We start from the raw sequence: 12,294 nt of genomic DNA, 5'->3' as shown, positions 1-12,294 counted from the left end.
GATACCAATCTTACCACTGACTGTTTTACTCCATCTTGGCAAAACATAAATGAGTAAATTGGTGGGGAATACAAATCTGAAGTTGTGGCTTTTGTTCACTGCATCATCTCTTTTCTCCTCTCACTCCGCATCTGAATGTTAACAGCAGACAGAATGCCAAGGGTTTTGTATTCTTTGTGTTTCTTGTCCTGTATTCTTCACAGCACAAAATATGCACTAATTCACAGCCCACCAGTGGAGAAGTGGTTTACCAAGAGAACTGAATCACAGAAGAAGCAGGAGGGCCCGCGTGGACCAACCACTGTTTGCCACTTGTGAGCAGACTCACTCTTATTCAGCTGTAGTCAGGACCACTAATAGCTGCCCATCAATGACCTGTGGTAACAGCTTGTGTTTTTATGCCGTAGTACACTTAGAAAAAATACATTTAAGAAGAGAAAACATCCTGCCCACAGTGGTATGACTTTTGTCATCTCCGAGTGGATCTTTACATTAAGATTCCAGTGAGCAGAACATGAAAAATTCATGGTTGTAAGACTTAGGAAGCAGAACTCTACATTTGTTACTCATATTAGAACAGATTATGTTGTCAAGCTAAGATGCTTATATACAACATAAATATTGAAAAGCGTGGTAACTTACTTTTACATAAGATGTCAGTGAGAGCTATTTCCATGTAACTCCATTTTCACTCCTTGCCCAACTCGAATCAACCAGACTTCTGTTACTGTATCTTCGTTGCCTTAGGACACAGAGTCATGTTGGTGTAACAGCATAGAAGCGTTCGTCAGCTCCTCCCAGTTTTTCATTATAATTTTATTAAACAATTTGTAACACAGGAGAGATGTCAAACAACATATAAGTGGCTTTAACAGTAACTTGTACAGTCAAAAATCTTTCACCTTTGATGAAAAACTACTTTCCTTCTCCAAGGATGCTCCAAGCAGCAGTAGCTGAATGAACATCTCCCTTAGACCAGTTTTCCTTCAGGTCTGTTTTGCTGCAGCAGCTGTGGGAATGTTCTGTTTACTTCCTGCATGCAAACTGACCTTTACTAAATACCCATCACTCAGTAGCCTTTAACTTTCTCTGGCTTCAAGGCACTTGGGTTGCTTTTTTTTTCTTTCTTTCTTTTTTTTTTTCTTTTTTTTCCTTTTAATCCTTACAGCCTAACGGGCAATGATTGCTCATGCATCCTCAGGCACAGTATTAACTCTCTGACCATCAGAAAGCCTCTCACTCCCCCCCTAAACCTTCTCCTGTTTAAGACACTAATCAAATCCCTGCAGAACAGCTCTTCACACTCCAAATAGCAAGCTGAGTATGTTACGTATTGACAGGAGGTATTTCTCACCCCATTCACTCAAGTTAGGAGTAGTAGGTGTTATTATCTCAAGTCTTCTTACAACTCAGGGAATGAAAGAGTTAGAACACCACTTGAATACAGATAATTCTCCTTGCAGTCAAATGTATTATAAGCACACTGCCGAGGCAGATTCATACTGTGCAAAATCAAAACAAACAGAAATCCTCCAGAAATCGGGCTGAAAATCCAGGATGCTACTAAACTGAAAAACTCATTTACCAGAATTGGTCTCACTGTGCATCCTGTCATGTGCTGGCACATTTTTTGACTGTCAGATGGATTTGGTTGAATCAACAACTGAATTTCCATGAGTATTTTCAAAGACTAAGAGCCCTCTTCTAACTCCCAGCATACATCCCATTCTCAATTGTTTGTATATAACCAAGCATCACAAAGCAGAGTTGCTGGTGATTGTTCAAAGCTGCCCATCTTGATTTTTGCTTGTGTTATTACACAAACTCTTGCAGCCACTTCTGACAGCACATGCTTGGGGAGACTAGTTCAACACTGAGATGTAACAAGTGGCCATCAGTGTTGATATCTATCTGGCACAGTCCAGCATGAGAGGATAAAAAGCCACAGAAATCAGTGGAGTTTCATACAAAACTGGCAACACAGAATACAATTGGTGGAGCAGTGGACAACAAGCCCTGTCCATTTCGGAACATTAAAGCATAAAATTTGATAGTGACAGTTATGCCCACCTGCTACAAAGTACTCTGCAGTTTAACCAAACGATCTTTCAGACCATTCCAAGCGCAGTGCAAATGATTTGTCAAAACAATAGCAACAAAGCACTTTGAAGCAAACATTTGTACATTTAGAACTAAACGATGATGGAAGAAAAACATGTTAGCACTTAAGAAGACTTCAGAATCCAAAATCTTCACATGCTCTGTAGAAATTCCAGTGCTCTTCCATCACAGGCCATGGTAGAAACTCCTCTGTTCGTACGACGAATAACTCAGTGAAATGAAGAAAACACGTCAGACTTTCTACTGAGTTGAACTGGACAGAGAAGCCTGCTGAAAAAGAACATGGGTGATTATACTGTGCATACAGACACAAGTGAAAACATTCACTGGCAGTAATATCTAGACAAGTGTCAGTATCTTGTTGGAACTACAAAGGCATTACAGATCTCTGTGCCCAAGATGCTTATATCCTAAATTTCAGCTACCTTATCTGTGATGCTGGCACAGCACTCACACCAAGATTTCAGTAACACAAGGTCACTGCTATGAGCTTTGGGGCTCAGTGTGAGAATCCAACCCCCAGCAGTCATTTCCAATGATGCAATGGCTCTCATTGTGAACTGGTATGGAAAATGCAATTGCTTTTCAGCATTACTAATATTTCACGTATTCTGTATGTAAACAGATGAGTTCAGCACACCTCCCCAAAACTACAGAATCTCTCTCACCATGCCCTTCCTATAGTCTGGAAAAGTCTGCATGGAAAGAAAAGTGTACACCTGTATACAAAACAAACAAACAAAAAAGCAGCACTGAACAAGAGTTACCTGCAGTACTTAAATATCTGCCGGACCAAAGCAACTACTTCACTGCTTGAACTTAAGGCACGTATGCCACTGACTGAGCATCTGAACTTGTAATTTTCACTGATAAAATCAGTAACTAAGAAGCAGAATGAATATTCTGCACCAGCGAATGTTGCAATAAACTTTTTTTTCTGCAGGAGCACACATCAGAGTGGCTTTTGGGGCTGTTGCCTTTGAAGCTGCCTCACTTTGTTCATCTTCCACCCACACTTTTTCCTTTCAGTACCACAAATGGTGCATGTAATAGATGGTAGTAAGAACTGTCATGAGAGTGTTGATGGCCTCTATTTAAAATGAGTGTTCAGACAATATTGGATATTCCAAGATGATAGATCAGCCAAAATAAATACCTCTTAAAATGCAGAAAGAATTTGCTTCAAGCAACAGCAGTTGGTCATTTACCTTGCACTTACTCCTGGGCTACACTATGCCACACCAAGAATTTACCACTCTCTGCTACCAAGGTTTTCCACTTGTGCCACTTACATCAATCACCAAATGCATGATATATTCACTGAACTGACAACATTAGTAGGTCCCAGCGATGAAAAATCAGTGTATCTTGTAGGTACTAGACATTTCAACTCTGTTTCTCCCGCTCAGTGAGGATTTGTCTGCAATGTCCTGATTTCAGGGAGCTCATCATGCAAAGCAGAGAAGTAGCACATTACTACTAAAAGTAAAAACTCTAAGTTCAGAATTGTGAATAAACAATCTTGCACTTGAGATGCGTTGTTCCATTCTTGTAACGTTCACAGTTAAACTTCTGACTTCACTGAGAACAGGATATCGTTCCATATTTTATGTTCTTAGTATTTCTTCTGCATAGTCGTGCCATAACACAATAGAAAATGGAACCAAAAAAGCACAACAAAGATATAATCTGATGTCCAGCACGTATTTAAGTATCTTAGAATACAGAAAGTGAAGATGGGCAGGCTGAATACATGACATCTCGGAGAGGTTGCATTACAGTGCTCCATGCACTTTATCTCTTATGAAAGACTAGTCAGTCACAACAGAAGAAGCCTCTGACATACTCAACTGGAAATAATGTTTCAAAGAGTATAAATAGGAATATTTGAATGGGAAGTCACAATCCAGCTCTAAGGGTAACACCCCCAGGGAAAAAAAAAAAGATTAAAAAAATCTTAAAAGTAAGCCTAGGAATATTTTGATAAAATAAACTGGAAGAAACTGAGCTGAAAAAACAGCAGTACCGTGTCTAGAATGACATGACAGGCATGACTGTTTTGCTTTGTGGAAAAGAAGCCTTTTCATCCCGAAATGCCCACAGATTGTAGCTAAGCACAGAAAAAATTCTTTGCAATGTCTGAAGTTATTTTAAAATCCTTTTCTGAGAGATCACAATTGGAGAAGAGACATTCATTTTTTACTTTTGGAAATGGTCCTTCTTGTATCCTTTCTGCAACATTCTATCTCACAACATATATATATATATATGTATATAACTAAAATACCATCTGAAAGTGCAATAAAGTTATGACCATATAAATCCACTGATTTTTTTTCCCCCTTGCAGCTGATGGTTTTCTCTGCTGATTCCTTTGGGTAGAACTGTCTTACCCATTGGATTAAGATTTTGAAAATAAAATACAAGTATTATATCGTAAGTATGACCTAATGGGTGTGTGTAACTAAAACCCAAAAAACTCCCAAATCTCTAATTTTCATTAATTTTAGGTAACAGTCAGCAGCAAAATCACAATAATGCATATGCCTCAGTGTTGTTCTCCTTGGTACTGACTTTGGTCTTCAGAAACAGTTTCCACATCCACACAGAGTATCTTTTTCTCCAGTAGGGATTGATCAGTTTTTGAATGTTTATTCCTCATGTTCCTTAACCCATACTCTGAAACAGGTGACAAACACTCTTCCTCTTTCTTCCTCATTTTTCTTTCTCAGTTCTTCCTCTCTTTTCCCTCTTTGCTTATAATTAAACATTTTAATACGCACTTTGAAGTTTCCATTCTCCTTTTTTCTGTTAACTCTCTTCCCCTTTTGAAAGTTATCTTTGTAAGAGTGGCAGCTCTGAGGCTTTTAACAGTACAGAAGTGCTTCCATATTGCTATCCAAAACTCATCTGTATGCTTTAGGTGCAGAAAAAGAATTAGGTGGATGATTTGCATGTAGGCAGGATCTCTATTTTACTACCTTTGTTGTCTTGTCAGGTGCTCTTGGTTTTCTTCCACATTTCTAAGCTGGAAGATAAAGTGTCAATCAGTATCGACATCAGAATGAGGTTTTTTTCTCTCTCTTTCTGTAAGCCTAGGTGCTCTTTCCATCCTGCCAATAGCTTTTACATCTGTGTTGGCATCCATTTCAGCCTTACAGCTTTGAAACTATTCTAAAACAGTTTCAACTTTTATCTTCATTTTCTTACAGCTTTACAAGACATTGCTTCTGTGGTGCATAAGAACCTGAAATTGCTATTTAAGGAAAATTCCCACTAGTGCTGCAAAATCATAAATGTCAGGCCACAGCTTCCAGCTGCATAAAGGTTAGTCAAAAAAGCTTGCTACTTCTGTGCAGTCATCACATTCTGATCATTACAAAAGAAGAGCTGGTTTTTAAAATGTCTATCCCGACATATTTCCCAATCAGATAGTGCTGGAATCACACAGGTACTGTGAATCACTTTTTAACTACTATACTTTTTCAAATTATCTGTAGAAGGAATATAAATGTTCTTGCATTTCAACCACTAGCATATCTGAGTCAACTTACAGGCATTAATCAATCTAGTGTCAATATTTCGATAACACAGGTGAAGATTATTACTACAACTGAGAGAAAGCCTAACAGATTTGTGATATCAATAGCGAAGTCAAAGATGTTATCCATCTAATTCAAATGGATTTGTTAGGTGTAGTTTGTTCAGATGTGGCCTACACGTGCATTACCAAAGAGAAGATCTAAGGACAACACACTTAAAGACAACAGCATTTAATCTAGAATTCCACCCTCAACATTTGAAACAAAAACTGTCTTAAGAGATTTCAAGTTACTTGGGCCTTGCCTGCGTTCCACTCAAGAACTCAAAACAGAGTACACCAGTTGTAAACCATGAATCCCAACAGGCGCTGTCCCTTCACACTAAGTGAGGACTCAGAAATGACAGCCAGCATCTCACACAAACAACATTTTTAGATCCTGCTACTCTCAAAATGCTGAGACAGAATGGAGGCATACAAATTCTTCCCAAGTTAGTGGTGATTCTGGACATGACTTATTTATAGTTAATTGAGGTCTGGTATCTTAGAAAAACAGATGTCTGTGGAGACAGTCATTCTTAATTAGACTAGATCTTTCTCTCAATGATGTTTCCCTGATTTTTGGTTTCATTCATTTTACCCCTCAGAAAGCTTTTCCTTTTTTTCCAGGTCTCTCTGCACTTTTGATCCACTTCAAATGATAGTATCTTCACTCTGACAGATTTTTCCCCCTCTGTATGCTGAAGTCTAAGGCTTTTGCAAACAAATGAGTAAGGAGTGAATCTTTTCTATCAATGAGACATGTCATCTATGTCAGATATCTGAAGAAAGCCTAGATGATGAAGACCAGTACAGAGTTTGGCTACTTTGTGAGGCTTTGTGTCCAAACCCATCTTTTTCTTCAAAAGCTAATTTATCAGATGCTGTATTTTAAATATTGGTAGTTAACATCCATTGGAAAAATCTGAAGGCTATTTATCACATTGTGTAAAAGAAATCACTTCAGTTTGGAAGTTACACAGTGAACTATAATGACGAGTTACTTTGTTGAACCACTAAAATTGTACCATAATTTGCATGGCAATAATGTGGAATTTAATTAATGCTTCACAAATCACTCTGTTGCTGCGAGAAGAACTGTTAGATTTGAGAAAGCAATGTTCCTTCCTCTACTTAATAAATAATAGCATTTCTCATAACCTCATTCTTTCTTTTTGTCTTCCAGCAAGACTGACAAAAGCAACATCACAAAGCAGGAAAAACAAAACAAAACAAACCCCAAATCAACAAAAAAAGTCACAACAGGTACCTAGATTTACTCTTCTTTGAATGTATTTCCTAACAGTGACTTTCCTTGAAACACTCTACTCCTACATGGAAAAAGTAATGGCAGGCATGATGAGAGAGTATGAACTCATGTCTTCAGTTCTGAAGCATCAGATTCATTCTAATTAAATATCAAATTACTGAGAGCTCCCACAACAGATGCGTACACCAGTATCCGTCCTTAAGAGTGCAATTACTCTAAAAGGATTTGAAGGAAACTTTTTGTTCTAACAAACACGCTGCAGGTTCCCACCACCGGTTTCTCTCTTTTCCAATTCATTATTTTGATTTATTACTTTACACTTGATCAGCCAATAATTCCCTTGTGCAATCATTTGCAAGATAAATACAAAATCACTTTAAATTATTTTAAACTTTCTATAAAACCTGAGTTTAACATGAAGAGTTATTAGAAAACAGCCCCAGGGCCAACCTTGTGTAATTAACAAGTAGCGCTTTGAAATTCTCACAACTTACAGCACATTGATGCAGATTAGAAGAAACAGAAGACAAAGTATGAACCCATTTACAGCTCAGGTCAAAACTGTTATTTGGTAGAAATCCTATAGCCCATGGTTTTCATTCACTAGCAGAATCTACAGGTGCTGTGATTTGCTCAGTGGATTTTTAAGTGTTGTCTCAGAACAATATTTAGAGACTTCTCCTAAGCTATTACTGCGTGGTGATTTAAATACTGAACTCTTTTTCTGTAGGGGATTTGCTCCAACTTTGTTAGTGCTAGGGAAAAAGAAAAAGAAGAAAAAGAAGTGATACAATCAGAATGTTCATCAAGTTAAGGTATTTAGATAGTCTCCTAAGTGCTTTAATTTGACAATATTGGAGTGTAGAGTCAAAAAAAACCCTCTCCTTTTCCTGTTCAAAAGCAACACAGCAAGCCTTCCTCTGGCTGTTAATTACACTGCCTTTCTTTTATCACTTTTCTAAGTAAGACAGGAAAAGACAGGTACATACTAAGGAGGTTATCTGCAACAGCTCTGTTTTTCTCAGTCTCCACATGACCACCAAAGCAGATGAAAAGCAGCCGCATGAAGCTGAAAAGCCAGATATCAAAGCATTTCTTTTACAGCTTTAAAGTAAAAGGGCCAGACAGCCTCTATTTAAAGCTCTTTGGAGTCGGTTTACTTTTAAGCGAGGTTTCTTAAGAAAATAAGATTCCTGTACACAGGAAAAACAAATCACCACTGGCATGGTCAAGCAGTGGAACAGCTTGTAAAGAGATGCTGTGCAATGTACATCCATGAAAATACACAGAAACTATCTGGACAAGGGCTGAAGCAACATTATCTAACTTGTAAATTAGACCTGCTTAGACCAAGAGGCTGGACTGGGAACCTCCAGAAATTCTGTCTGACCTACATTAACCTATGGTCCTGAGTCACTTTGTTACCTTTGAAGTAATATTCCAGTTTCAGAAAAAAAATCTACGAGGTAAGAAATCACAGACATTAAATTCTTAGAACTGGCTTCAATGGCATTACATCCTTCAGAATTATTTTCTTATTTTTCATTCCGGCTCTCCTCAGAAGTGAAGTTTGTCTCATTCTCTTTATCCACTCAGCTCAATACACAATCACAGAACCTTTTACCTTGCTGATACTCACATACGAGCAGGAAAAGGATTTTGGAAAGGAAGAGTATGCAGATGAAGCAAGCCTATACTTCAGTCAGAGCATACAAAGTTACTGGAAAATACAGCTTAGGAAGTTTTGCTGACATAACTATTTGCTTCTTTGTACAGTATGCAATTACCCAAAGCAAATCTATGGACCTTGAAAGTAGTGGGAAATATTTTTAAACGTTTTCACTATGAGGTACAAAGGAGAGAACACAGAATACATTCAAACATAATAAAAATATATATATTTTTATGTCAGGACTCAGATAATAGCCTTGCCATGAAATAACTCTGAGATGGAAAGTTATTCTGGATATTTTTTTTAACAATCCCACTGCTTCCAAAATATAAAATATAAAGAACACATAGCACACATCTATGTCTTTTACAGGAATGTAAATAAGGACACTGTCTAGTTAATGAATATTTTACTACAGAATATGTATTTTTACATATATTTCTACATTCCCAAGTTCTTCTCTTCTTCCTCGTAACTGTTACTAATGGTGATGTGCCAGTAATACCCAATCCAAAATTCAGATATGCAGAATCAAGCTCCTCTAAGTCATGGCATTTGTTTAAAAAAAAATAAATAAACTTTGTGTGCTCAGTCCTCATCCAGATTTTTTAATTACTAAATAATATTCATCATCTTTTCCATCTTTCTTCCAAAAATACTAAGATAATAATACCAAATCTTATCATTGAAAGTAGTTTCTGATATAATTGTTTAAGTCTGGGCAGAATCTGAAGCTCTGAATTAAAACTCTGAGGAGTTCACAGTTTAGGGTCTAATGGAAAATTCTTGCTAATATGCACATGCACTATTTACTTGTAGTCTGATGTTATATCTACATGGTATAGAAACACTTAACAGTTTGGGGATCATTCTATGGAGCACTTCTTTTGGATTTAATATTCTCCTGCTCCATCAGTTCAGTCTGCTGGGGGGTGGGGGTGGGGGGAGTTGTTTTATTGGGTGTTTTTTGTTTGTTTGGGTTGGTTGTTTTTTTGTGTTTTTGTTTGTTTGTTTTTTTGAGAGTGTGATTTTAAAAATGGCAGTAAAGACATTCAGTTTAGCTGCTCACTGCTAACATCCACACACAAGCATACAAAAATGTAGTCTAAAAAAGTATTTCTTGCAAAAGATTCTCAGCTCCAGAGCATCTTTTGCACTGCAGCTGAAAGCCTTGCAATTGCTGTAACAGTGGTTTTACAGTGTGAATACAACTTCAGTTCATAGTGTCTGACACTAATTCAGACACTTCACCTCCCATACACTTGTTACTGTTTCCCACAGCGGACCTGACTCACTTCAGTCCAAAGTGACATTGGCCACTCAGGGTTTAAGATAACCACTCTGACTTTGCACTGCAGTTGTACAGGGCTCTTGGTCACGACTCTGTGGTGTAATCAAAGGTGGTACGGGCAGAAATGCTACCTGAAATGCAGTAAGCACTGCTGAATATTGCTAATACTGCCAACAGGGTTTAATGTGCAACCAACGTAAAAACATAACACTGAAAACACATATTTAAAAGCTCAGTGAACTCCCCAAAGATCTCAGCATCTTCAGTAACATTTCCATTCCTCTCTCTAAATTAGATTGTATTACATTATTCCACAACGTTGTCATATCATATTTCTCTACCTAAATCCACAAAGCGTTTGTCTTTGCTCTTACTCAGTAGGAACATGTAACTGAACACTTCAAATGACATTGAGTTATTTTGTTAACTACATGAAAATAACAGGATTCAAGAGAGGAGAACATACAGAGCTATGAAAAACTTCAGGATCTCTTTTAGATCAATCCAGTCCATCAGCTGAGCCATCACTTTTCCCCACTATGGTTTCCTTTGCTCATCTAGATTTAATCTGTTTCCCCTACTTTCTTTTTTCCTTGAGAATTTGCTCTTCATCTCCTGTCTTTATTATTAGGTTTGTTTGGTTATTTTTAACAGTTAAAAACAGAAATCTTACTCTTTAATTCTCTGGCAATGGGGAGACTTTCAGCTGCTTCTCTTTCAGCGCACGGAAATGTTTTCACATTTTCTGTTTGTGACAACAACAGAGTCCACAATTAGTACTATTGCTTTAGCATATTTGGATTTCCACTAGCTCACATTATCTGCAAACTTAATACGCACACACAATTAAAAGCTGTGCAGATGACTAAGTTTCCAAAAGAATAAGGAAAAAAGTATGAAATCAACTTATTAAAACTTCACTCTCTCTATATTAAATATTTTTAAACAAAATTTTACATAGACTTTTTTATATAGCAGCCAAGTCATCAGTAATTATCTCCTTGATGCAACTGCTTTCTGAAAGAAATGTATTTCTTGGAAGACCACTTGTAATTTATGTCACTATTTACATTTCTGTTCAGGGAGCTGATACATGCATGTAGTCCAAAATAAATCAGAAAGCAATATATGAATTTTGGAATTTACGCTCTTGAAAAATTACTTTCTGATGTTTCAGTCATGGTGAATATTAGACTTCATATCATACATACCTGCAAGCTCTCTCTGTTGTGATGGTATTTCGAGGTCGTTAGAAACAGGTGCATCTTCAACAAGTAGCTTTGACAATTGTGTCCCACGATAAGCAACCTACAAACAAGATCAAAATGCATAACTGCATTTAATTGCTTTGTCTGTTGTTTGTTTGCTTTTTTTTCCCACCGATAAATGAAAAACTTTCACTTTTCAAAATTCAGTTTAGGCACTTAATAGTCTGCATCTACCAATATCAAACAAAAATTCTGCTTATTGAAATTCTTATTGAAAAACTTTATTTATCTACTAAGATGTCTAAACCATAACACTATTTTTGCAACATTTGTCCTCAACATTTTGGCATTTCAATAACATTGCTCCTTTTTATTCTCTTATTCATTCTCTTTTCTTCGTGGTGATGGTGACAGAGCACCAGAACAGACTGCCTTAGAGAGGCTGTGGTGTCTCCTTCTCTGGAGATATTCAAGACACCTATTCATGCAGCCTGCTGTACAGAGCCTGTTCTGGCAAGGGGGTTGGACTTGAAGACCTCTAGAGGCCCCTTCCGACCCGTGCAGTTCTGTAATTCTGTGACTAACTACCTTTCAGCTTTTTTAGCCCATATCCCAGTCATTTTTAAAACTATTCTTTCCAAACACTGACACCTTATAGACTAAGCATTCCACAACCTCTGAACACCTGTGTCTAGCTCAGCACTGCATAGCTACTCCTCTTTTGGAGTTACACACTTCAGTTCACAGCCCTTTGTTAGCAGGTTTAGGCTTGCACCCTGTTTTTATAACTAAGAAATGGAGATAAAAAAACAGTGAAGATACTTCCTCACTGCACGTCACCTTATAAATTACAGATTTGTTACATTTGTTATTTCAATTTATTAATATTACTTCTGAGAGTAAAAATCAAGCATACCTTGTTCCATGCATACTTCCATGTCACATAAATATCACTTCCTAGTAGGTCTTTAACCCACTGAACTGGATTCTGAAATATTTTGTTCTCACTTGTTTTGATCTGGCCATTTGTTAAGAGCGTGGCTTTGCAAGTGAATCCCTAAAAAAGAAAAATTAAGAAATAATTTTCAGCTCATAAATTAAAAAAACTGAATTAAAATCCTTAAAGCATGGAAAAAACATTGGACCATATAG

The 12,294-nt window shown here is 37.2% G+C and overlaps 1 protein-coding gene across 9 annotated transcripts in view; it reads right to left on the bottom strand.

Moving 5' to 3' along the window:
- Positions 1-797: 797 nt before the first annotated feature.
- ANKRD31 (ankyrin repeat domain 31) overlaps positions 798-12,294 on the bottom strand; it is a 46,895-nt gene continuing 35,398 nt past the window's right edge. For 6 of the 9 annotated variants that reach the window (XM_032441328.1, XM_015848806.2, XM_015848803.2 and 3 more), the window contains exons 18-21: positions 12,059-12,199; positions 11,146-11,242; positions 10,608-10,679; positions 798-2,391 (exon numbers count right to left, since the gene is read on the bottom strand). In XM_032441328.1, the coding sequence (XP_032297219.1) occupies positions 2,237-2,391; positions 10,608-10,679; positions 11,146-11,242; positions 12,059-12,199 (465 nt within the window). In that variant the 3' untranslated portion in view covers positions 798-2,236. Of the gene's footprint in view, positions 2,392-5,102; positions 5,150-10,607; positions 10,680-11,145; positions 11,243-12,058; positions 12,200-12,294 lie in introns of all 9 variants that reach the window. The other 3 variants (XM_015848808.2, XM_015848809.2, XM_015848804.2) reach the window with 3 other exon arrangements.

This window comes from Coturnix japonica, chromosome Z (assembly GCF_001577835.2).
Source record: "Coturnix japonica isolate 7356 chromosome Z, Coturnix japonica 2.1, whole genome shotgun sequence".
NCBI lineage: Eukaryota > Metazoa > Chordata > Aves > Galliformes > Phasianidae > Coturnix > Coturnix japonica.
Note: the sequence above shows the minus strand (reverse complement) of the source record. Positions and strands in the feature narration are given on the sequence as shown.